The 24,324-nt window shown below is 33.8% G+C and overlaps 4 protein-coding genes and 1 long non-coding RNA gene across 6 annotated transcripts; 3 read left to right on the top strand and 2 right to left on the bottom strand.

The window, feature by feature from the left end:
• The first annotated feature begins 3,949 nt into the window (after positions 1-3,949).
• On the top strand, positions 3,950-6,096 carry LOC105131247 (neurogenic locus notch homolog protein 2-like). The gene is made up of 6 exons (XM_011034119.1): positions 3,950-4,271; positions 4,361-4,522; positions 4,695-4,778; positions 4,896-5,021; positions 5,122-5,226; positions 5,734-6,096. The coding sequence occupies exons 1-6, from the start codon at positions 4,172-4,174 to the stop codon at positions 5,805-5,807; spliced, it is 651 nt and encodes a 216-aa protein (XP_011032421.1). The 5' UTR covers positions 3,950-4,171; the 3' UTR covers positions 5,808-6,096.
• A 1,758-nt stretch (positions 6,097-7,854) lies between these two features.
• EMB3119 (Ribose 5-phosphate isomerase, type A protein) lies at positions 7,855-9,118 on the bottom strand. The gene has a single exon (XM_011034118.1). The coding sequence runs from the start codon at positions 9,018-9,020 to the stop codon at positions 8,151-8,153; it is 870 nt and encodes a 289-aa protein (XP_011032420.1). The 5' UTR covers positions 9,021-9,118; the 3' UTR covers positions 7,855-8,150.
• A 932-nt stretch (positions 9,119-10,050) lies between these two features.
• LOC105131243 (PITH domain-containing protein At3g04780) lies at positions 10,051-13,571 on the top strand. Of its 2 annotated transcripts, XM_011034116.1 has the most exons (8): positions 10,053-10,309; positions 10,434-10,520; positions 10,968-11,091; positions 11,233-11,281; positions 11,378-11,435; positions 11,556-11,602; positions 11,899-11,976; positions 13,306-13,561. In XM_011034116.1, the coding sequence occupies exons 1-8, from the start codon at positions 10,271-10,273 to the stop codon at positions 13,352-13,354; spliced, it is 531 nt and encodes a 176-aa protein (XP_011032418.1). In that variant the 5' UTR covers positions 10,053-10,270; the 3' UTR covers positions 13,355-13,561. The 2 variants fall into 2 exon arrangements, with proteins under 2 accessions (XP_011032419.1, XP_011032418.1); XM_011034117.1 differs by lacking the exon at positions 11,899-11,976 and having other exon boundaries at positions 10,051-10,309; positions 13,306-13,571.
• Positions 13,418-14,177, bottom strand: LOC105131245 (uncharacterized). The gene is made up of 2 exons (XR_843398.1): positions 13,559-14,177; positions 13,418-13,528 (listed from the first exon to the last, which is right to left on the bottom strand). It is a non-coding gene; the product is annotated as an uncharacterized LOC105131245 (long non-coding RNA).
• Positions 14,178-18,087: 3,910 nt separating this feature from the next.
• LOC105131242 (protein ECERIFERUM 26-like) lies at positions 18,088-21,757 on the top strand. Its single transcript, XM_011034115.1, has 2 exons — positions 18,088-18,753; positions 20,725-21,757. Exons 1-2 carry the CDS (start codon positions 18,331-18,333, stop codon positions 21,652-21,654), a joined length of 1,353 nt encoding a protein of 450 aa, XP_011032417.1. The 5' UTR covers positions 18,088-18,330; the 3' UTR covers positions 21,655-21,757.
• Positions 21,758-24,324: the final 2,567 nt, after the last annotated feature.

The following is a 24,324-nucleotide window of genomic DNA, read 5'->3' as shown; positions in this document are numbered from 1 at the left end:
TATATCAAAAATAGGAATGGCATGGACTCTTTATTCATCAACCTTTTGTTCTGAGGGACCTAATTGCCTATTGCATCAACCGATCTCATTAGAATTATTATCCATTTCAAATTGAATCCTAGTTGCTTAAGATTTTGAACTGTAGGCAAGTTTTTTTTTTTTTTTAATCCTCCACTGATTCTTACTATAACCAATGTTTCCTGGAAGTCACGAGGAGGAGCAAAGAAGCTATAGAAAATGCCACAAAGAGGTGGCTGGCTAGCAGCACAGAAGATATCTGCTAGCGACCTCACTATGATTAACTCAATATACTTTCTGATATTCCCTTTCCTGTAGTGTAGGTGGGATTCATCTTGTAACTGGGATTTTTGTTTATTTCTTCAGCAGATGTTATTACTGTTCACTCGCTTGATTGTTGATGGATTGATTTTGCTGTAACTGTTAGTTTGTATTCTTGTATATCTAGAGCATAACATGTTTGGATTTATTTATAATGGCATCGTCTCGTTCACTTCTTTGAATTCTATCCTTTGTGGGGCTTGCGGTTTTCTGTGTCATGAGCTTCTCCAAGTTCGTAATCATAAAGGAGAATGTATTATTTTATTTTAGAGTGTTTTACTTTTCAGCTTCTGAAAGCTTGTGAACGGCTGCTTTCAGCTTCTCCGGGTTGAAAGTGACTGGCTTCTGTGATCCACCAATCCTTTCTTCACACTCTGCAAGTAAATTCTGTCATAGTGTCCATTGCTTAACCAACTAAATTGAATTCCTGCATGGTGAAAATGGCATCTCTACAAATGAACTTGTCAAACGGGCCTGTCACATTGTCTACTACTGCAGATTGCAAGATTGATCATCGCAACACTCATAAAACACCACTCCCTGAAATAATATTTTGTGGGTTATTTTTTTTTTCACACTTGTTTAGGAATTGTGATTTGTAATTTATTTTAAGTTTTTATCTATTGTGTTATATAATGATCTCATGAATTAAGTTTTTCTCTCTCTCTTGAATTCAAGCTTCAATGTTAGATATGTTGGTAGTAGGATTTTGTAATTTTTTTCTCAAACTCAGTACCCAAAGTACCTAAATTGCGGCTTTAACAGATTAACCCAAGTTGATTCAAGTTATTTTTTTGGATTGCTTTTTTTAATTAATTTTATTTTTGAATCTAAATTGCGGCTTTAACAGATTAACCCGAGTTGATTCAAGTTATTTTTTTGGGTTGCTTTTTTTAATTAATTTTATTTTTGATTTCATATTTTAATATTGAGTTGATTGGAAATTTGGATTCATAATTTTTTTATGATTTTCTCCTCATGATTCAAGTTGCGGGTTTAACAAGTTAAACTAAATTGATTTAGTTTATTTTTTTGGTCATTTTTAACTAGATATATATTTTCAATTTCACTCTCTAACAATTCAATTTTTTTAATTTATTTTTTTAATTTAGGTTGTTTGATAATTGAATTTCATAATTTTTTTTAATTTTTTTATGGAGTTATACTAGTCTCATGGATTTAGTTTTTTTTTTTTTTAACTTTTAACATTGGATTTATTGGAAATTAAACTTCATAACTTTTTATTTTTTATTTTTTATGAAGTTATCTCGGTCCCATGATCTAGATCTCGAGTTTAATAAGTTAGCCTAAATTGACTTTAATTGTTTTTTAGTCCTTTTTAATTGATTTTTTATTTTATTATTCTGGATTAGTTAGAAATTAGATTTTATATACACTGGATTAGTTAGAAATTAGATTTTATATTTTATTTTATTTATATGGGGTTATTCTAATCTTATGAATTGGGTCTCAAGTTTAGCAGGTTTATCCAAGTTGAATTATGTAGTTTTTTTGTTCTTTTTTTTATAAAAAATTTAATATATATATATATATATATTTAATTTCATTATTTAATATTGAATTAATTATAAATTGACTTTCATAATTTATTTTAATTTTTTTTATAAAAATATCATGATTTTACTGTCCGAGTTACAAACAAATTAACTCGGATTGATCCAACATGTTATTGTTTTAATATTTTTTAAAAAAATTATTCAATATATCATCATATTAATATTTTAAAAAGATTTAATATATCAATATTTTAAAGAAGACATAGTCAAATATGCATTTTATTTTAATAAGTTGGTGGTTGATTTTTTTTATTAGTAAAATATCATCACCTCTAGGATTTTTTTTTTTTGTCAAAAAGAATTGATATAACCCGTATCACAATGCAGGAGATTATCTAGTTATAACCAAAATGCTAGAGGAAGTCGTCTTGAATCCGAGGCTTGCAGCTATTTGCAGATAATGGTTGCCTCTTTGACTGTAGTCTATGTAAGCTTTTTGTACTCTTTGTATGAGGGAGGTCCCAGTCGTTGCCTTTTGATCAAAGAGAATGCATTCATTGGTCATTGGGATTTAGTATCATGGTCGGCAGGCTCTACGACGGTTCCTTAAAATATGACAACAGATTGGTTTCTCGTGATAATGCCTAGGGTTTTTGGTTGGTGGCGGAGCTTTTTCTTTGTTTTATAAAAAAAATGACAAGATTATCACAGATATCTAGCATTAATTTGAAGGATTAGTTGAGTGGTCCTGTTCAAATAAACCATAAAAAACGAGTCCTTGCATCTGCAGTCAATTTGATGCATCTATTAAAATTGGATACTGGGTCACATATGAGATAAAGAAACTTCGTGTCCATTGTCAGACTCGAAAGTCCTTCCTTCCCAAATCTTCCTAAAACCTGCTATCTAGTAAAATAATATTAGCAACATTTGAATCTGTCTGCCATTAATTTTGTGTTTCTTTATTGTTCTTGCTGATTGCATGCAGCGTAGATGATTATGTAAATTCCAGGATGGTTATCTCTTTGTTCCTTGTTAGTAAGTATGATATGTTCTGGTTCTTCTTGCCAGGATCGTTATAATGAAATGAGAAAATCTCAAGCCAAGGATAGTAAAGGTCGCAGAGGTTAGCAGCCAAAACTCCAAGAATTTACCCAAACTAAAGATTGACAAAATGGCAACAGATTGGTTTCTCGTGCTAATCTTGACATTTTCTTCAACTCACTTCAAAATATTGATTGATGGTTTCTTGTTTGATTGCAATCATATCCTATAATTAATTTCAATGCCTCAATCTTTTTCAAATCTTTGACTTTTTAGGATTTGTTTGGTGGCCATTCTTTCAATGGCAGTCTTCTAGAAGAAGCTCAATTTCTTGGCATTTTGTTCTCAGATATTGGCTTCTGTTACCAGACAGACTAAAGTTCTGTCGGCGGTGGAATCTGTAGGGAAAGGGGTCCAAAACTGTCCTTGTATCACTTACAAATTCAGGAAGCACAATCCAAGTAGTAGCACAGTAGGATCCTCACCTGTGACTTGAAAATTAGAGCCCAAACAATTGTCAGAGCTCAGACCAGATGACCTTGGTCATGTGGAGTCATGGTGAAGGAAAACTCCTATTGCTCCTAACCAAATGCCAAGTTGTTTGAATGGCTAGACTAACAGTAAGATGTTGGAACTTATTACTCATTATTTTGGTAAATTATGAAATTGTGATTTTTGCCATTCTTTTACTGCAGTGTTGGGGTTCCTGTTAACAAGTTCTTGGTCAACCTCTTCTATTCATCACCAAAGATGATCATGAATACATGCTGGACTCAGGTTCCCCCAATTCTTAATGTTTTTATTTTTGGTTTGAAGAAGCTTCAATGGCATGCAGACTTGGACTGTGCATTTTCTCTTTCTACAGGCATGGCCAAAAACCCTACAGACGTGAGACTTATAATGCACTGAACCTTTGATCACATGACAATCTAGAAGACAATATAATATATTGCTGCTTTGTTTGATTTATTCAACTACAATAAATAGACTATATAAAAAAAATAACAAAATTCATAGAGAAGAAAAAATCTGCAGAAATGATCGTGTGCTGCGTGCCCAGAAGCTTCTGTCAAGTTAACTGCCTTCTAATAATTAAAGAAAGATTTAAGAATACCCATCGCGGTCTGAAGTGTTTTTATTTTAAATCTATTTGTTTGGATCCCAAGAAAACTTCAAAGTCTTTGTAATCTTATAAATACACACGTCATTAAGTACCAAAGGAGCACCTACTCCATCTTCACTGCAAATCACTTGTTCTCTCAGAATTAGAGATGGCTTTTTCTAAAGCTCTTCCTTTTGTGGCTATGCTTATTGTGGTGCTACCTATGGTTGCTATGGCAGATATTGATGGCAACATGACTGCTTTCCATGGTACACAACTCTCTCTCTCTTATACACACATAGACACACAAACAAAGATAAAATCACGTATTTATGATTTTTTTCTTTGTGAATTACAGAGAGGCTGTGTCAAGAAGTGGATTGTGGAATGGGAACATGCGTAGGAGACATATCATACCCATTGGGCTACAAGTGCCAATGTCAGACTGGATGGAAGCAAACTCAATATGATGATGATTTTAATGATGAACATAAGTTCCTTCCTTGCGTGATTCCAAACTGTAATATCCTTTTCTTCTGGCTTGTTCATTTCTAAACTTCATTCTTATCTGAACTTCATCCAAGAACATGGTACAAGTAGCAGAAAAAGAAACATTCCGATAAATTGAGAGCTCAGATTCTGTAATTTTACGCTTACAAGTAAACTTGCCGCACTTTATTGTTTTTCTGCAGGTACTCTTAACTATGGCAGCTGCCAGCCAGCCCCACCTCCAGCTCCACAAAAAGCAGTTCCCCGAAACAGCTCCTTCTTCGATCGTAATCACCATAACCAACACCTCTAATCTCATAATCAGATTCTAAAAATAACGCTCTCCCCCGAATATCTTCTTCTTTTTATTCTTTCTTCGCTAATATTTTGTCCTGATGATCTAGCTTGCTATTGGATGTACTGTGGAGATGGTACATGCACAAACAACGGAACGTACAGATACAGGTGTTCATGCAATTCTGGTTTCTCTAATCTTCTCAGCACCTCTTACTACCCTTGCTATAGCCAATGTAAGAACATCTACAAGATCTTTCAGCAATGAATACTAATAGTAAATAGAAACAACAGACTTGAAAAACTGGTCTGAGAGACATGGCTTTGGTTGTTTAGGTACACTTGGATCTGATTGTGCCGAAATTATCAGAGTAGCAAATTCAACATCTGATGGAACTGGAACTGAAACCGGAAATGGAACAACCCCTGATGGAGATCCTGGTGAGGTTACAAACTAAATATTTCCCAGTTTTTCTCTTCACCCCCTACCTTTCTCAAATTCTGGCCATCTTTCAACTTCTTTTTCTTTGACACAAAATGAATATTATAAGAGAAAATACACAATTTCAACAAGAAGAATAAGGAGTTTCAGTATAGGCTGCTGAAACTCCTTGATGAGCTACGAATAAGATATCAATAAAGAGGGGGGGGGGGATTTTCAATCTCAAAACATTTTCCCCGATGAAGGGTGTCTTTCAAGAATCATCAAGCTTGATTCTAAGGGCAGGCAGACCCAATGACAGATTAAACGGGTATCATGGGCACAATCTCTTAAAATATTATGAAAGCTTAAATTAAAGGAAGAGCATGCCAATCTGACGAGCTACACGATTTTCTTTTTACATCAGCTCACGTTGAATCATTCCATGAAAGAATCATATAATTTCTGATAACATAAAATATCTCATTTCAGATTGTGATGCTTTCGCATTTATTTTTGTTATGCAGCGAGCACAATTTTGCCACTGAAGTTCCATTGGATTATTATATTGGTCATCTCTATGCTTATGGCTCTGAAGTAGGGTGGAAACTGAAGGAGGAAGATCCAGGCTAGTCAGCATTTTAGTTTCACTAAATGAGATACTTGGTTATACTCACTAATAAATTCCATTTGGTGCATCATTTGTTTACTTATACACCAGATTCTTGTGTAGAAATTCAGTTTGTATGCGAATAAAAGTCAGAACACAGACCTAGATGGAGGATGAGTGTTGTATATAGAACCATGTAGGATCCATATGTTTTGATATAACTGTTTTGATTATTTATTTATACATTATTGAGCTTGTAAAAAAGAAAAATTCTCTATTTCATTTTGACTTCACGGTAATCACAGAGAAACAAAACCACAAGATCCAGGTAGCTTCTGGGACAAATGTTCCTTGTGAACTGACCATCTAGTTTGATTATTATAACTCAAATAATTTGACAAGAAAACTAAACACAAGTACAAGTAATGAGCCACGTGGTTTCCTTTTTCCAAGTGTAATTTCTCCCATCAGTTTCCACATAAGCTTCTGGATTAGGTACAAGCAAGTCCTTGTTGAGCAATCAAAAATTTGTGTTATCAATGGAAAGGATGAAGATAAGTTGAGAAAATAACCATGGAGATAATGCTCAGAGTCAAAGCCTAAAGCACAATGTAAGAAAGCATTATTTCAACTTCAAGCTGCTTATTTTTAATCCATGGCTGTTCACATTTGATTGATGGGGGTAAAGAACTGCCTTTGAAATCGCACAATGTCTCTCAAAACGAAGGATTAGAATATTCCAAAATGTTAACACAATAACAGGCTAGAAAGTTCGTGATCAAACAATCTGCTCTAATGATCTTTTCTTATTCTCACTCCAAATGTGCTCATTGATGATCAACAATCTGCTAATAACAGAATCAATTTTGCTAAGTTTTCCCCTCACCTGCTCAATACAATAAAATGTGATTCAAATTCAAAGATGCTATAGATTCATAATTGATACCAGGTCTACGGACTACACATGGTTTGGCTTTTGCTAGGAATTTCAACTTTACAAAAGCATAGGTATCTTGCAATAACAGCAGATACCAGTCACTGAAGCATAAGTGGAACAATAAGCTGTAATATAGTCACTCTAATATCTATCACCTTGGAAGAACATGTTGCACTCAATGTGTATCACATTCCATGCAGGAGACTCCAACAAGACATCGATATTCACTTCATCCTGCCCTGTCTTCCTCTGAGTCACATGACTCACATCTTCCATCCTTTTCCTATATCTAAAGATTCTGAATGCAGATACACAAGGATAGAATCATATTCAAACTTCTGAAAACTAACATCATGATTGAACTATAGAGACCTCTCAGATGTTATTCATGCCCTCCTGATGAAACTGAAACAATCTAGTACTGTTCCCTAATCCCTCAGTACAACTGATATAAGTTGGGGATTATAAATGTATCCACTATGCTTTTTCAGATTTGTCTCCCAAAATATTTTCACTAGAGAATCTTAAGCCCTCCATTTCATACTCTTCAGTCTTTGAAAACCAGACCTATGCTGTTGGCCAAATTGATGCACCATCAATCCACTCTAGTTTTTGAGACTAGTAGGCAAAATACAAAAAATTCCTTGAAATCCAAAATACATCCTGTCCCTGAAAACTACTACTACTAGAGAAACTAAATAAACTTGTTCTATCACCTAAGAAACATGTATATAGCTGACACTCATACCAATACTCATGCAATTGAGACAACAATTAACACAGTGGATTACTTTTCAGCACGGCGGATTAACATCATTAACTAAGTAAACGAAAAGATGGAAACAATCTAAGATGTTGGTTGGGCGCTTTCCTTTAAGAAACACTAAACTTAACTACAGAGCAACAAGAAAGAGCAACCCGTAGAGACACTAGAGCACTTTTGCTCCAGCTATCATCACCCATGAACTCACGATCGCCAAATTATCAGTAGAACTTAGGTTTCAATGAACTTGAATTTCCCATATTCTCACTTTGAAACACAGGAAAACAAAACAAAAGGGCATTATTGGTAGTACATACACAAGAACATCCATCCGCACAAAATTAACCCATTTCGATTATAATTAACAAGGACGGAAGAAACAATATGACAAGCCATCCATTTATTCATCCCAATATCAATACGAGGTGGCATTAAGCATTCCATGAATGATATACCCATGAAACCAATTCATTCATTTTGATCATTTCCCATTTCCATTCCTATACTAATGAGCAAAGCAACAAAATTATCCAACTAAGAGTCCCAAGAGCTTAAATTCACCGCAACAAAAATAATGAGAACAACACCAATGTCAATGTAACGAAGCATCAAATAACATAAAGATTAGAGATCCTCACTTGCTTTTAACCTCAACTCCTGTCTTCCCAGCAATAATAACCGCGGTGGCCATATCCAAAAACAAACCGTGTTCCACGACACCTTCAAGCCCCGAAATCTCCTTCCCAGCCGCATACCCATCTTTAATGGGATTCTCAAAGTACAAATCAACAATATAGTTAAAATTATCGGTCACATAAGGCTTCCCATCTTCACCAGCTCTCAATTTAGCCTCAACCCCTTCATCTTTGAACATTTCTTGTAACCTCACCAAGTTATATTTCCAACAAAATTGCACTACTTCAACTGGCATTGCCAGCTTACTTCCACCAAGGCCATCAACAAGCTTAGTCTCATCAGCGACAACAACAAACTCATCCGATGCAGCTTCAACCATTTTCTCTCTCAAAAGGGCTCCACCCCGACCCTTTACTAAATTAAGAAGTGGATCTACCTCATCAGCTCCATCAATGGCAAGATCAATGTGGGGATGGTCATCCAGGACAGAAAGGGGAATGTTAAGAGAACGAGCTTGTTCTTCTGTGCGTTTAGAAGTTGGGACTCCAATGATGTCTTTCAGTTCCCCGGTCTTTAAGAGCTCGCCGAGTTTGGCTACCACGAAGGCGGCGGTGGAGCCGGTACCGAGGCCGAGGACCATGCCTGATTTGACATACTCTACGGCTTTGTCGGCAGCAAGTTTTTTAAGGTCGTCTTGGGTGAGGACTGGAGCGGATTGGGCTTTGATGGAGGAGATTTTGGTGCGGGTGCGGAGGTTAAGGGGCGGGGTGCGCAGGGTGAGGCGGGATGAGGAAGGTGTGGTGTGGTGGAGGGAGGAAAGAGAGGAGGAGGACGAGGAAGGAGAGGGGAGCAAGGATAACGAAGCCATGGTGGGTGTTTTTTTTTTTTTTTTTCCTTTTCTTTTTGGTATGGGGATGTTCCGGTAATCTAGTTAGTTGAAGTGGTGGGATTGTTATAAGTTTGTTTGGACTCAGGGGAACAGAGGCAAGAAGACAAAAGACTTGGAGTTTGGTGGTTGATGTATTTTCGTAGTGCTTTGAGTGCTGATTGCCTCGAAAAATTCATTATCTAATGCTTAACTCAAGTTATTTTGAACTCGAATTGATTTTAATATTAATTTTGATTAAATCAAAATAATTCGGTAAATTGATTCACCACTCGACTGACTTAATCAAATAAAAATCAAACTTTTTTAAATAATTAAAATTATATTATTTTGAATAAAATAATAAATCCAAGTTGATTTCATGACTTGATAAGTTAATCTAATGATCTAAATCTTCAAATCTGGAGTGGAGTCTAGCAGTTATCTCGAATAATTCTAGCAGTTGTTTAAGATTTGGGCGGCCATTGCCTTATTGCAAGCTGATGCACCCAAGGAAGTTTTGTCCAAATGCTCTTCGAGGAATTCTTCATAGCCTCTTTTGGATTTGAACTCGACATAACAATACGAGTAAGTAGCATCAATCCCATTTGCCACAATCTAATTGACAATTGGTGCGTATTGCTTATGAACAACTGCAGCTACAGTTTTAGGAAGTAGCCCTTGTGGAACCTCAAAACTTGTGAGTTTATGAACTAAGATGAGGATTGGTGCATTCAGTTGTTTCATGCGGATTTTCATAATCTTGTTGTGCAGAAATGGGATACCTGATTGAAGCCCATGAATTTATGCCTTTTTTTACAGACTAAACTTAATAGTAAGGATTTTGCTTTTTTTCAGGAACAAGAACTTATGGGATATAATGATCAAGTGAATATTTTTGTTGTTTGCCATGAAATGAAATGATAAAAACTATTTTTTCGGTTTGCATGGGAAGGGCCCATGTTACAGGTTTGGACCTTCAATTTTCTCTGTTTTGTGGGACAAAGTTTGGATCTTTAAGACATGTCCCTGAAAGAGTGAGAGTTTAAGAGCCCAAACCGACCCAAAACACAAACACACATCAAACAGTGTCGTTTTATCAGTCAAATTCTGTCTCCCCTGGAATAATACCTCATTCTTAGTGACAAATATGAACCGATGTCCTCAAAAAAGTTCTTTGTGTTTCCTCTGCAAGCAATCTTTCCTTTTTGTCTGTCAAATACAGAAGCAGTAACAAGAGAAAAGGAAAAAAAATGTCTGCAGAATCAGCCAGTGCAATTCCAAGGGGCCAAGTGAGTGTTTTTTTTTTTTTGGTTTTCAAGAGAATTCATGTGATTTATTGGAATCCGGGAACTGGGTTTGTTGAGATTTGTTGACAAGGGTATTGAAGTTTGAATCTTTTTGTGAATGAATCAGGTTGATTTGTTGGATTTTATTGATTTTTCTGGAGTTGAATGTCTTAACCAAAGCACAAGCCACTCTCTTTCCAATGCTATCAAGCAGGTAATAGTTGTTTCTCCTTTTAAGCAGAATTTGAATCCGAATTCTTGTTGTTATCACTGATTTTTTATGATTTTATTAAGTATTATGCCATGGTAGAGCTTGCCTTTTATGTCTTTAGAGTCTTGGTTTTGCATGCAAGGAATTAGGGATAATGTGGTTAGCCATAGTCCTTTTCATGCATGCTGATTTAATTGAAGTAATGTAAAGAGAATGGATTTGGATGTCGAAATCTTTTCCTTGGAAACCCATATAGTAGCTTTATTAAGTTCCGTTGAGCACTAGTTTTGACATTTTAAGTATTCTGGGTTTCCATGCAATTAAAGTTTTGAGTTTTAAAATTAATGTTGTCGCTGTGTTTGTTCTCTTCTAAGCTTTTTTTATTGTTTTTTTTTTTTTTACAGAAAACTGGCCCCTTTTCTTTTCTTTACGTACTTGTTTGTATTTTAGGGTTATAGAGAAGATGATGGTTTGACTCTAGAAAGTGATGCGGATGAGCAGTTGCTGATTCATATACCTTTCAATCAAGTTATTAAACTGCATTCTATTGCCATCAAAGGACCTGAAGAAGATGGTATTTATTGTTTTAAACTTTTTTTCTGAAGTTGAATTTCCTTAAGATTTCACCTGCCAGTCATGTTTTGCATCACGCATTAAAACAATCCTGTGAAAAAGCATTGATGTGCTAATCTATCATTTCAATTTGTTTCTCCAGGTCCAAAGACGGCAAAACTTTTTTCAAACAAGGAGCATATGGGATTTAGGTACTGTTAGTAATGGTGTATTTTAAATGGTTCCAGTTTTGAAAGCAAGTGCAGTATTTCTTATCTTAAATTCATCGCATGGTTTGATTATGGCAGCAATGTTAACGATTACCCTCCAAGTGACACTGTAGTTTTATCCCCGGATACTCTCAAGGTTGATATTATTTTCTCCTCCTGCTACTATGATGTTGATGTTCTTGATAAGGAAGTAAGTGCTGAAAATTGTTGATATAATCTCTTACTTTACCATTATGTTTCATTTACCCTTTTGTAGGGAAAACCTGTGGTGTTGAAATATGTCAAGTTTCAGAATGTTCGTAGGTATGCTTAAAGTTTTTGCATTTATGCACTTCCTTTCTTGTCATGCTCAGTTGCAGCAGTAAGAGGCTGTTTAGTAGTGTGGTAGTAATTGCTTTTCAAAACGTTTTTTTGCTTGAAAATGCATTGAAATAATATTTTTTTATTTAATTTTTTTTATATCAGCACATTAAAAAGACTTGAAAATATATATAAAAAATTGAAGTAAAGAAAAAAATAAAAAAAATTCAATTTTTTTCAAAAGCTTTTGAAAAGAAAAAATAAACGAGCTCTAAATCTTACTTTTAAATTTTGATCAGCTTGACAGTATTTATCGAGGATAATCAATTAGATTCGGAGATCACAAAAGTTCAAAAGATTGCTTTGTTCGGAAGAACGTAAGTTTCTATCCCTACATTTAGGAAATAACTTTGGCATTAACTTACTTGAGCTCTTGTCTAGTGAACTAGTCATTAACATATTCTTTATCTTATGGCTTGGACACATTGGAAGCATTGTTCTCACATTGAGTGCTGACTGCTTAGCTTACAACTCTATTTGATTTTACATTTTGTAAAAACTGTAACGTTGAGATAATCATGTGGCTAGAAGAACTGCCAAAATGGTGAAATTTGAAATTTAGATGGTATTCTCAAATAACACTGCTTATATTCATGCATTTTCTATGCAATAGAGAAGCTGTGGATTCATTTTTTCTAGATGCAGTGAAGTTTTGCATTACTTCTAATGCACTTCAAACTCTTAGAGAGCAGAGGATCATGTCATTTACTCCTGCTTGAAATTTTCAGTTCTATAGACTAACATAATGCTTGTATGAATGGTTTTCTATCAACCAAGAGTTATTTAGAGTTTAGATTATCATTGCCATCTTAGTTGTTTCTTATTAATTTTGAGCTACTTCTGAGTCTGTTGTTGTAGTATTGGCAAGGATGAGTTACATTATTTTATTCTCTTGATTTGTCTGATGAGATTAGTATTTAGCTTCTGGAAGGTGTATTAAGTTGTCTAAATATGATTTGTTGCTTGTGCACTGGACAATTCCTTTTGCTTTCATGGTTTGATTCCCATCTATTTAGGTCTTGATTGTTAGTGAACAAGTTTATGAACGAGGAGCGTGCCTTCTTTCACTAAGTATTTCTTATGACTTTCACCAAGTATTATGAAATTCCATGTGCTATGGAATGAATGATGTGCTTAGCAATGAAGGAAACACTTTGTTTGTGTTTACTTGTGGAGAATTTCCAGTTCTTTAGAAACATTTTCTAGGAAACAGGAAACTTCAGAAAAACATATTTAATCACTGTATTTTATTGTAACACATATTCTCATTTTTTTTTAAAATTTCTACAAAGCTGGAATAACAAAACAATTGTTTTCCAAATTATCTACTTAGAAATCAAGGGCCCTTGTTTGGTTTGGTTGTTTTTTCATCTCTTTATCAAATTTTAAAAGACAAGTCAAACAACGCCCTTGTTTTTTATGGTTGAAAAGTATTTGTTAGTAAACATAGTTTGTTGGAGAGACAAATTTAGTATGAAGATGAAAGTGAATATGAAAATTAAAAACTATCTTCCTAGAGAATACACAGTCTTTAAAATTTTCATTTTTGTCAGCATCTATTCATCTAACCTTTGATTTCCTTGTTATAAATGTTACATGCTCCGGTGTCCAGCATGAATTTGATGAGCTTTTTTTCATTGTTACAGGGTGGAAACAACAGACATGAAAAGCCTGAAGAAGATTGAGGATCACTAATACCAAACTGGAGGAAAAAGAAAGGAAGATGCTTTAAAAGAATTGCTAAAATCTTGCATGTTTTTTCTATTTTCCCATTATTTATCCAGTATAAAACGCTTTGGGTCTTGAAAGTTAGTTTTATGATCTCCCGGAAATCTAACGAGTTTTAAAATCTGCTGATATGCATTGAATGTTATGCTCTGCACAAAGCCCATGTCGAATCAATGTCGTGATACCTGGCTTCTTAAGCTGTTTCTTTCTCTCATTTTCCTGGTTTATCATAGAATCCCATTCGAATCCAGATTAGCTTATCATTTTTGAAAGTGAATGAATTCAGTTATAGATCTTGTTGAATTTAGCATAAACTCGATGTCTTGCATCCACTATCAGCTTGGTACAGCAGGTCATTTTAACTGTGAATATTTTTGTTGGTCGGAAAACCATAATGATTGATTCTACTCGTTAATAATCTTGTCGCAACCATTTTGAGTAGAACATTATGAACATTGTTGTTAACTTGTAATTACATCCTGTATGTTGGTAGGCTAATGGTTCCTTGTGCCAGGCAAGCGTTGCCTAGTTGCTTGGTACATTGGTATCAAGGATGCATGGGAACTTCCACTGGTTCAGTGCAACTGAGCAAACATAAGAGTCACTAGCAAGTAATATTCAAGTTGCAATCTCTCATCCTTCTGGAGTTGAAGACAAATGCAAATTACACATTTTTTTAATTGATAATAAATCATTGAAGCAAATAAAGTATAAATTTGCAATGAACATGTACAAGAAATAAGATGCGAGAACTACAAAATAAGTGTAGAGAGAAATCTCACACTTGGCACCAGATGGTTATCAATAAAGAACTGAATCCATAGCTATGTCTTTTAAGACTCGTAGCAATCCATCTGAGGGCATCATTGGCTAGCATTAAGCATACGCCACTAGTTTGTCATTCTGCCGATATGCACGGATAATAGTTGGGTTAATTTTAAAATTATTAGTTTAAAATAGACAATTGAGCTGTTAAATTTTTTTTGAATATAAAAATAAAAATATTTAACTATTGTTAATATTTTTTTTTAATGGAAATTTTTTTAAAACTGTACGAAGATTGATTTGATTAATTTCATGGGTTTAAAAATAACCCGATTAACTTGGATCAAACTAGATTAACATGTCAAATTCATAACTCAGGTTATAAAACTATAATAATCTCATATAAAGTAAATAAAATAAATTATAAAGCTTAATTTGTAATTAATCAATGTTAAAAAATGAAATTAAAAAATAACCTAAAAAATAACTTGAGTTAACTTGTCAAACCCTTGACCCGGGTTATAAGATCGAGATAATAACTTGAGTTAACTTGTCAAACCCTTGACCTAGGTTATAAGATCGAGATAAAAATTAAAATAAATTATAAAATTCAATTCTCAATCAATTCAATATTAAAGGATGAGATTAAAAAAATCAATTAAAAAAAACATAAAAAACAATATGAGTCAATTTATCAAACCCACAACTTGGGTTATGAGATCAATATAACCTTATAAAAAAAAAATGAAATGATTTAACCTGCATTAACTTGCTAAATTTGCAACTCTAGTAATAAGACTGAGATAATCCTATATAAAACAAATAATAATAAATTATGAAATTCAATTCTCAATCGACCTGTCAGACTTAATGTTGAATAATAAAATTAGTAAAAATTTAATTAAAAAATAGCACAAAAAATAAGTTAAGTTAACCCGAGATAACATGTTAAGCACTATTCTCAGGTCATGAGAATATGATAATCTAATAAAAAGAAAACTAAAACAAATTACAATGTATAATTTCTAATCAGAATCAATATTAAATGATAAAATTAAAAAATAATCAATTAAAAAAGTTTTAAAAAATTAAGTCAATCGGATTAACCCATCAAACCCATGACCTAGGTCTTAAGACATAGATAACCCAATAAAAATCAAATCATATGTTAAAGGACCTATGATTCAGATTATAAGATTAAGATAGATAATCCAATAAAAATCAAATGCAATGTTAAATGACTTGTGATCCAGGTTAAGAGACTAAGATAACCTTTTAGAAAGAAAGGAAAAAAACTTGATTTTTAACTAGGGTTAAAATACCAAAACTCGCGATTCTAATAATAAGACCAAGGTATCTCTATATAAAGAAAGTCAAAACAGATTATGAAACTTAAATTTTAACCAGCTTAATGTTGAATGATGAAATTATAAAAAAAATTAAAAAAAAATAGAAAAAACAACTCGAATCAATTTGGATTAAACACTATTCCCAAATTATGAGGCTGGCATTACCTAATGTAAAGCATACAAAATAAATATGAAGCCTAGTTCTTGATTACTATCATGTTAAATTATATAATTAAAAAATTAAATTAATCAAGTTAATCCATTAAACTATCAATTTGTTTGATACAAATAAAATAAATTAATAAAAACAAATATAATATAAAGAATGAAAAAAAACATTGATTAAAAAAACAAAATACCATTCCAATAATAAAAGAAATATGTAACGAAAACTCTTTCTTCTTTTGCAATTTTTTTTCTACTAATGATTGGTTGTCTTATGTTAGAAGATGTTATAATCATCAAAGAAAGTTGTGGCACAGAGCCTTTTGGCTATCGTCCTTTTTAAGTTGATTTTTGATGGCTTCTTGAGGTCGTCGTCTCATAACCTCTATACTTTGTGTTTCACATCTAATTTCTCACCTAAAATCTATGTTGTCATATGAAATATTATTGTAATACCCAAATTTTTGGTTCAAGTGAGTCCAAACTCAATCTAAATTAACTTGGGTATTTAAAAAAGAATTACAAGAAATGTTTTTTCCTCTCTTCTAATTCCTATAGCCACCATGACCCTCCCCTCCTCAAACCAAAGAATTTAATTTTTTATCTTGTGTTTTTGGTTCAAGAAAAGTGGAAGTAGCAAGTAAGTGGTTATCTTTGTATTACTTTCGATTATAATTTGTTTATGAAATAATTAAAGAAGAGATTAGGGTTTATAAGGATTAAAATTTTATATTTTTAAGATTGATTTATGATTATTAAGGGTTTAATGTTAGGTGATTAATTAGTATGTTGTTGAAAATAAAGATTTATGAATTAATTTGATTAAATTAATTTTTATGGGTTAAGAAATTATTTTTTATCTTGCTGTAAAATCTAGATAGAATGGTCTTGAGGTTCAAGATGACCAAATTTTATTTTGGCCCTTGATTTATGAAAATTTTAGTTTAGTCCCTAAACTTTGAAAATTTTTTAATTTGACCCCTAAATATATTTTGAGATTCTGGACAGTGTTATTATGAGATTTAGAATGATGAATCTTAGTTTGATAATTGATATGGAATATTTTCAGTTTGGTCCCTCAATTTTAGGAATTTACATTTTAGTCCCTGAACTTTTAAAACATTATTGTTTGGTCCGCATGTCACTCTGGACAGAATTGAGGATGTTTTATGGGTGGGATTTCAGTATGGTTATGTATTTATATTTTGATCTAGTTTTGGTAAAATTACATTTTGGTCTCTGTTTTAGATAATTATCGTTTTAGTCCATAAACTTAGGAGACTAAACCTGGTTTTATTTTATGCATTGGGATCTTTTGTTTGAGTTGTTTTTTAGTATATTTCATATATTGTTATAGGTTCTCCTAACGATCCTTAATAGGATTTTCGGGTGAGTGGGATAATCTTTAATATGCATATAATATAAATAAATATGTATGTTGATTATATGATGAGTAAGATTAGTTAATCTCTTGAATATTTATTTATTTTGCTTTATTTTCCAAGTACTCATCTATTCTTGAATTTGCACTCGCATTCTGCTGAGTTAAATTCTATTTGATATTATATATGTTTTTTTGATGATTCTATAAATATCTATTATGCCTTGATATAGGACTTGTCAGTAATTCCATGCTAACGGAGAGTAGTTAGTTTATATGCATATAGTATTCCGTATACCTAACTGATGAGAGAAACATCATCTTGTGGCGATTGATCATCCCACAGTAATCACCTTTAGGTGTCATATGATCTCTAACATGTATTCCACTATATTATGATTATCATGTATATATATATATATCTAAAATATCTAAAATATCTAAAATGTATATTAAATATTATTTTCTCATTAAGTTGGTTGAACTAATTTCTCATTCTTAATACTATTTCAGGTTCTTAGTTTCTGATAGTAGATAGACTTTGTTGAGAGTTCCTATTTTTTCAGTTTTGATCGGTATGCCTTGCTTGTTTTGTGAGGCTTTTCTTTTTTTTTTTTTTACTCAATTCTGATAGTAGATAGACTTTGTTGAGAGTTTCTATTTTTTCAGTTTTGGTCGGTATGCCTTACTTGTTTTGTGAGGCTTTCCTTTTTTTTTTTACTCAACGTCTTAGATGCTTCACTATTACTTTGTTTTAGTTAAATTTGGCTTTTGACAATATAATAAGTATTATGAATTATTATTTTTATTTTAATTACTGATAAATAGTTTTGAATTATCTTTGGTGTTCATTAATTTTAAATAGTATGATATTTTTAAAGATTATAAAATATTATGCATTTTTAAATAATTTATTTTTTTAATATGTTAATTTTAAAATTTAACGTAAATAAAATATTTTTTTAATAACGTTGCTGCATTGTCTGTTTTAAGACCGTTTCTGCATTGTCGGTTACAGACCTCAAATTCGGTTCATGACAATTATTGTAATTGAATTCCACTACTTGCCACCGCTTCTGAAATGATACCCAACAGATAACAGTTCCCTTCTCTTAAATTCTGACAACCCAACATAGCTGCGCTTCCAGCCACCTCTCCTAACACTTTTTCTCATACACGTCTATATCTAAAGTCTATACCGAGAGAGAGAGAGCGCTTCAAATTTGCTACCTTCTTCTTCTTCTTCTTCAGGAAAATCACACGCATACAGCTTGGAGTGAAAAATGGCGATTATAAACAGTAGGGTTAGTGTCCATTCAATGTTAACAGCAGTCTCCAGCAAGCCAGTCGGGCCGGGTCAGACCCATCCATTATCAGCGCTTGACCATGCAATGGCTCTCCATACATTACACTTGGTTTTTTACTACAAGAAAAACCCATTTGGGATTTTTGACGTGGACCCTTTAAGGGTGTCTTTGTCGGAGGTTCTTTCTTTGTATCCACAAGTTACGGGTCGGTTGACCCGAGGGGAGTCGGGTAATTGGGAAGTAAAGTGTAATGATGCTGGTGTTAGAATTGTGAGGGCAAATGTTGGAGTCACAATTGATGAATGGTTGAGATCAGCTGATGTCTCGGAGGAGAAAGATCTCGCGGTTTGGGAGGAAATGCCTGAGGATCCTAGTACATGGTCACCCTTTCGTATCCAGGTACTTATTTTCTTCGAGTGTTGATATATTCTTGGATTCTTCATGTTCTTTAATTGTTCTTTATATATATAAAAAAAAAACTATGATTTTCTTCCTGCCTGAAGTTCTCACTTTAGTTGCCCCATCTCCATGCTATATATGCTTCATTTAATCTAAATCTATATTCTAAATAGAAATTCATGAATATCGTTTCTTTCTTTTTTAAAAGAAAACAACTTCTTTCTTTCTTTCTTTCTTTGCGTTTTTTCTTTGGTTATGATGAAGGATTAGCATCCGAAAAGGAAGAATATTCATGTTTACTAGCATTATTCCACATGTTGCAATTAATTTTGAAGCCTAATTATTCTTTTAGTTTTTTCCTGATTTCTTTTCTAAATTTGAAATTATTAAAGATGTATTTATCCTTTTAATTCTCTTGAATTATTTTAAACTAGTATAAATATATATGTTGAGTATGAGACTCTCTTTTAAAAAAATAATATTATATAAATGAAATTGCTTTTTACCATACTTCCCTTCTCCATCAAATAGAGTGGATAAACAAGAGATATCTAAAGAGAAAAAATGGAGCAAAATAGAGCGGATGGATGAGTGATATTGAAAAAAAAAAGAAGGTGGGGGCAAGGTGATAAAACCTAACAAGTGAATTAAAACCTTGCATTCAGAAAAATAGAGGGAGTCTAAAAAGCAGGTTCAGTACAAGGCTGGCAGTTTCTTGTACAAGAGATGAGATGTGATACTAGAGCTATCACACAGTAATAAGAAAAGAGAGCTTTTCCTGTAGAAGAAGATGGAAAATGGCCAAGTAGCCATGACAAGAGAAAGATATCATCCTGATAAAGAATGAGCTAAAATAGAATAACCATTTAGAAAGCTATATCTTGCAGAGAGAGATGATCGGCTAGAGAAATATGACAGCAGTCCCAAGAGAAGAAAAACGACTTAGATGAGCCATGTTTTAAGCAAATACAATTGCTAAATAAAGAAAGATTGAAGAAATGACATGTCATTACCTATCCACGATGAAAGGAGAGGCTAAGACAGAGCATGAGAGATCTTTTCAAGAGGAAGATGCAAGTTCCATAAAATTATGACAACAATGTTACGGTAAAAAATGATCAAAGAGATATTTGAATTTTTTCATCATAAACAAGAAAAGAGAGAGGTGCAACAACACTATTCTCCATCAAAATCCATATTTCACGAGTTCCCAGACTTTTAAAATTAAAAGGGGTTGCTGGAATAAATTTTGAAGTCTAAGTATTCCTTTAGTTCTACTAGGTGCATAACTATTAAAGATGTATTTATTCTTCTAAATCTTGATTTATTCTAAACTAGTATAAATATATGTTTTCAAGTATTGTATCCCAAGTTCGAGTCTGCATGAACTTCCTCTCGTTTAAGAGTAAATAATATAAGAGTTCCTTCCTACCTTGTCCCTTACTTATTTCTAAGACGAAGACAAAATTGATGTGGGTAGAAAAGTATTCAATGCCAAAGGGGCAAATAGATTTTGACAGGAGAAACAAGCCATCGCATGGTTCTTGTGGTCATTGCTCCAAGCATATGGTACAGACTAGAAAGTTTCATTGATTTCTATTTCAAGTCTTTCAGGTTAGGTAGGGTTAAACATAATGACAATCGGCCCTTCATTCCATTAATGATAGGTTGTCCACTCAATGAAAATTAACGCTAAGACTGAAACATATGTGGTTGGACAGCCTACCTTCTTGTCTTTGATACTGAACCTGGAGCCGGCTAGTTGGAATTTATCACATTTTCATGTTTGGCTTTCTAACTTTGATAACCGAAATTTACCTTTTCTTTTTCAAGGGGAGAATGTTTCGCTTCTTGAAAAATTATTTCCTTATACTCTAATTCAGGAGAGGATTGAAAATCAGGATCTCATTGTTAGTTTTCGAAGGCTTTTGTGTTTGTTGACACCACAACTTTCTACTTTTGGTCATCCAGGTAACCGAATTTGAAGGAGGAGGTGTAGCCTTTGGACTAAGTTGTACACACATGAATGCAGACCCAACTTCACTAACTCTACTCTTCAAATCCTGGATTGAGAGTCACCGCCAGGAGCCGATTGAGCATCCCCCCCTGTTCAATTCAACCCCGCCCCATCACCAACAAGTTCCTGATACTAGCGGTAAATCAACCAATTACTATGCAAATAAGGCCAATGCACGAACTCCCTTGGTGAAAATGGTCACAGCTACGTTCAGGTTCTCTAATTCAGCGATCAATAAATGCCTTAATGAAGTGCATGATCAATGTCCTGAAGCCACCCCATTTGATTTGCTAGCCGCACTCTTCTGGACACGGCTTGTGCTTCTAAAGGCTCCAAAACATGACAACAAATGTTCCCTCTCAGTTTGTCTAGACTTTAGAAGGCTCGTGCAGCCACCAATCCCTCTTGGTTACTTTGGAAATGCATTGCATTTCGCAATGATAACAGTAACTGAAGAAGAAATGGATAACGGTAAGTTAGGACATATGGTTGAGTTGGTGCATCGCCATGTGTCGGGTGTCGGGGAAGAGGAGATTTGGGATGCTGTAGATTGGCTTGAATCACGGAAGGAAGAGGGAGGGAAGCATGCTCCACCTTTTCGAATGTATGGTCCTGAGCTAACTTGTGTTAGCATGGAGCACATGATCATAGGGAATAAATCGTTGATGTCATCTGCGAGTTTTAAGAGTGATGAAAAGCCGGTTCATGTGGCATGTCATTTTGACAATGTGGTGGGTGAAGGTCTGATTGTGGTGATGCCTTCAATAAACGAAGACCTTGCAAGGACAGTGATTGTGACCTTGCCGGAGGAGGAGATGCCTCAATTATGCGAGGATCAAGCTATCCAGCGTCTACAGCCAACAATGCTGATGAGTGGTAGATAGTAAGCTTATGTAGAGCAAGGACAGCATAGCCTGAGTCTTTTGCTTTCCATGCATCATCTTTATTTTAAGTCCTTAACCGTTGGGGGCGGCGGCGGCGGAAGAAGAGCTGTTGTTATATTTCACCAAAAAAAAAAAAAAAACTTGTAAGCTATAAGCCTTATATGTTTTCTGTGGTCTGTATTCTGTATGACAAGATTAGCAACGTCATTTGCATTCTTGATTTCTCTCTATCGCCCTCAACGAAAAAGTAAATAAAAGGCATAACGTGTGGTAGCTAGTAGCTATAGATTTTCAATGAAACAGTGTATAACATTAGCCATACAAGCCCGCAAGTCAACGCAGTGATCGTACAGGAGTTATTGTCCAATTATCCGTGTTGGCAAGCTTAATGACAAAAGACACAGCTAACACAGGTTGAATCATCCGCTGCCTCTTCAATAGATGCGCATTGGAAATTCCTGTCAGTTCCTCTTCTGAAGGCAAGGAGCCAATTTTCTCATCTGGAAAAGTTCAACGATGAGGAATATCAAAATAATACAGCATGTCTTAACTACAGTATTAGTAATTTCTGCTGTAAACGAAAACAACGCAGAACAAGCTGATGGTTGTGGTAAATAATATTTATATAGTTTTATTTATTAAAAGTAGAATAATATTTTCAGTTTAATCTATATTTATTTTATTTATATTTATGTTAAGGTTAAGTATTTATAATATACAAATTATTTAAAATTCTAGTATTCTTTTTGTGTTTGATCTTAATTATTTTAACATGGTATCAGAACTAGTTCTATAAAATGAGGCTTAATCCCAAACACAGCTTCGTGGATCCAATTTTTTGGAGTGAGATTTTATCTTTCGCTTCTACAAAATTTGGTATTTCATCAATTTCTGTAATTATTTTGGTATTTCATCTTCCCTTCAACTTTTACAATTTGTTATTTGCATTCAGTTTCTGTAAATTTATTTTATGTTTTAGAGTAATCGTATAGTAATGAGAAAATATTTGTTTAGTTTCTGAATTTTTATTCAGTTTCTGCAATTTAGTATTTGGTTTTCCGTTGCTTTTGCATTCTAGTTTTCTATGATTGTTGATTATGGCTACTGAAAGAGATGATTCGCTTCAGTATGTGAGTGTGAGGTTGGATGGAAAGAACTATTCATATTGGAGCTATGTAATGAGAAAATTTCTTAACGGTAAGAAGATGTGGGGGTATGTTAGTGGAACTTATATGATATCTAAAAACATTGAGGAGACAGATGTTGTTTTGATAGATACATGGGAGGAAAATAATGCAAAGATCATTACTTGGATCAACAATTCTGTTGAACATTCGATAGGCACGTAGCTGGCGAAGTATGAGACAACAAAAGAGGTTTGAGATCATCTGCAAAAGTTATTAAAGTTATTTACACAATCAAATTTTGCAAAACAGTATCAATTAGAGAATGACATACGAGCTCTTCATCAAAAGAATATGAGTTTTCAAGAGTTTATTATGCTATGAAAGATCTTTGGGATCAATTGGCTCTTACAGAATCGGCAGAATTAAAGGCATGTGGTGCCTATATTGAGCGTAGAGAGCAGCAACGATTAGTACAGTTTTTATCAGCACTTTGTAGTGACTTCAAAGAACTTAGAGGTTCAATTCTGCATCGTTCTCGACTGCCTTCTATTGACTTTGTTGTAGAGAGCAGCAACGATTAGTACAGTTTTTATTAGCACTTTGTAGTGACTTCAAAGGACTTAGAGGTTCAATTCTGCATCGTTCTCCACTGCCTTCTATTAACTCTGTTGTGAGTGAGTTATTGGCTGAAGAAATATGTCTTCAATCTTATTCTGAAAAGGGAATTCTTTTTGCTTCGAATCCTTCAGTACTAGTAGTACCTTCTAAACGATTCTATAATCATCAAAAGAAACCTTACACAAGGGTTGGCTTCGATGAGTGTAGTTTTTGTAAGTAGAAATATCATTGGAAGGCTTAGTGTCCTAAGGTGAGACAATAGAATCAAGATTGGAAGTTTGGTTGAGACAATAAAATCAAGATTGGAAGTTTGGTAGTCAGTCACAACCTATTCCTCATAGACCACCCCAGGCTCTATTATTGCAGCAGTAACTTCATAATATTACAACAGTAACTTCCCTAGGCTCTATTACCGATCCCAATACTTTGGCTGAGCAATTTCAGAAGTTTCTCTTCTTGTAGCCATAAGCAATGTCCGCTTCTTCTTCTATAGGTCAGTTGCCTCATAGTTCCTCAAATATGTCACACTCTGAATGGATCTTAGATTTTAGTGTTTCTCATCATATGTCTCAAGATTCCTTATCTTTTACCTTTGTGTCCCCTCTGTCCTTCATTTTTGTTATGACTGCTGATGACACTCTTATGCCCTTAGTAGGTGTTGGTTATGTTGTCACACCTCACTTGTCTCTCCCTAATGTTTATCTTATTCCAAAACTCAAATTAAATCTTGTGTTTGTTGGTCAAATATGTGATTCTGGAGATTATTTAGTTATGTTTTCGGGTTTTTTTTGTTGTGTGCAGGATATGCAGTCTTAAAAGATGATTGGGACAAGCCGTAGTAAGAATTTTTTTGTTGTGTGCAGGATATGCAGTCTTAGAAGATGATTGGGACAAGCCGTAGGGAGAATTGACTATATATTTTGGA

This window comes from Populus euphratica, unplaced genomic scaffold (assembly GCF_000495115.2).
Source record: "Populus euphratica unplaced genomic scaffold, PopEup_1.0 scaffold103.1, whole genome shotgun sequence".
Taxonomy (NCBI): domain Eukaryota; kingdom Viridiplantae; phylum Streptophyta; class Magnoliopsida; order Malpighiales; family Salicaceae; genus Populus; species Populus euphratica.
This window is presented reverse-complemented; position numbering and strand designations above follow the sequence as displayed.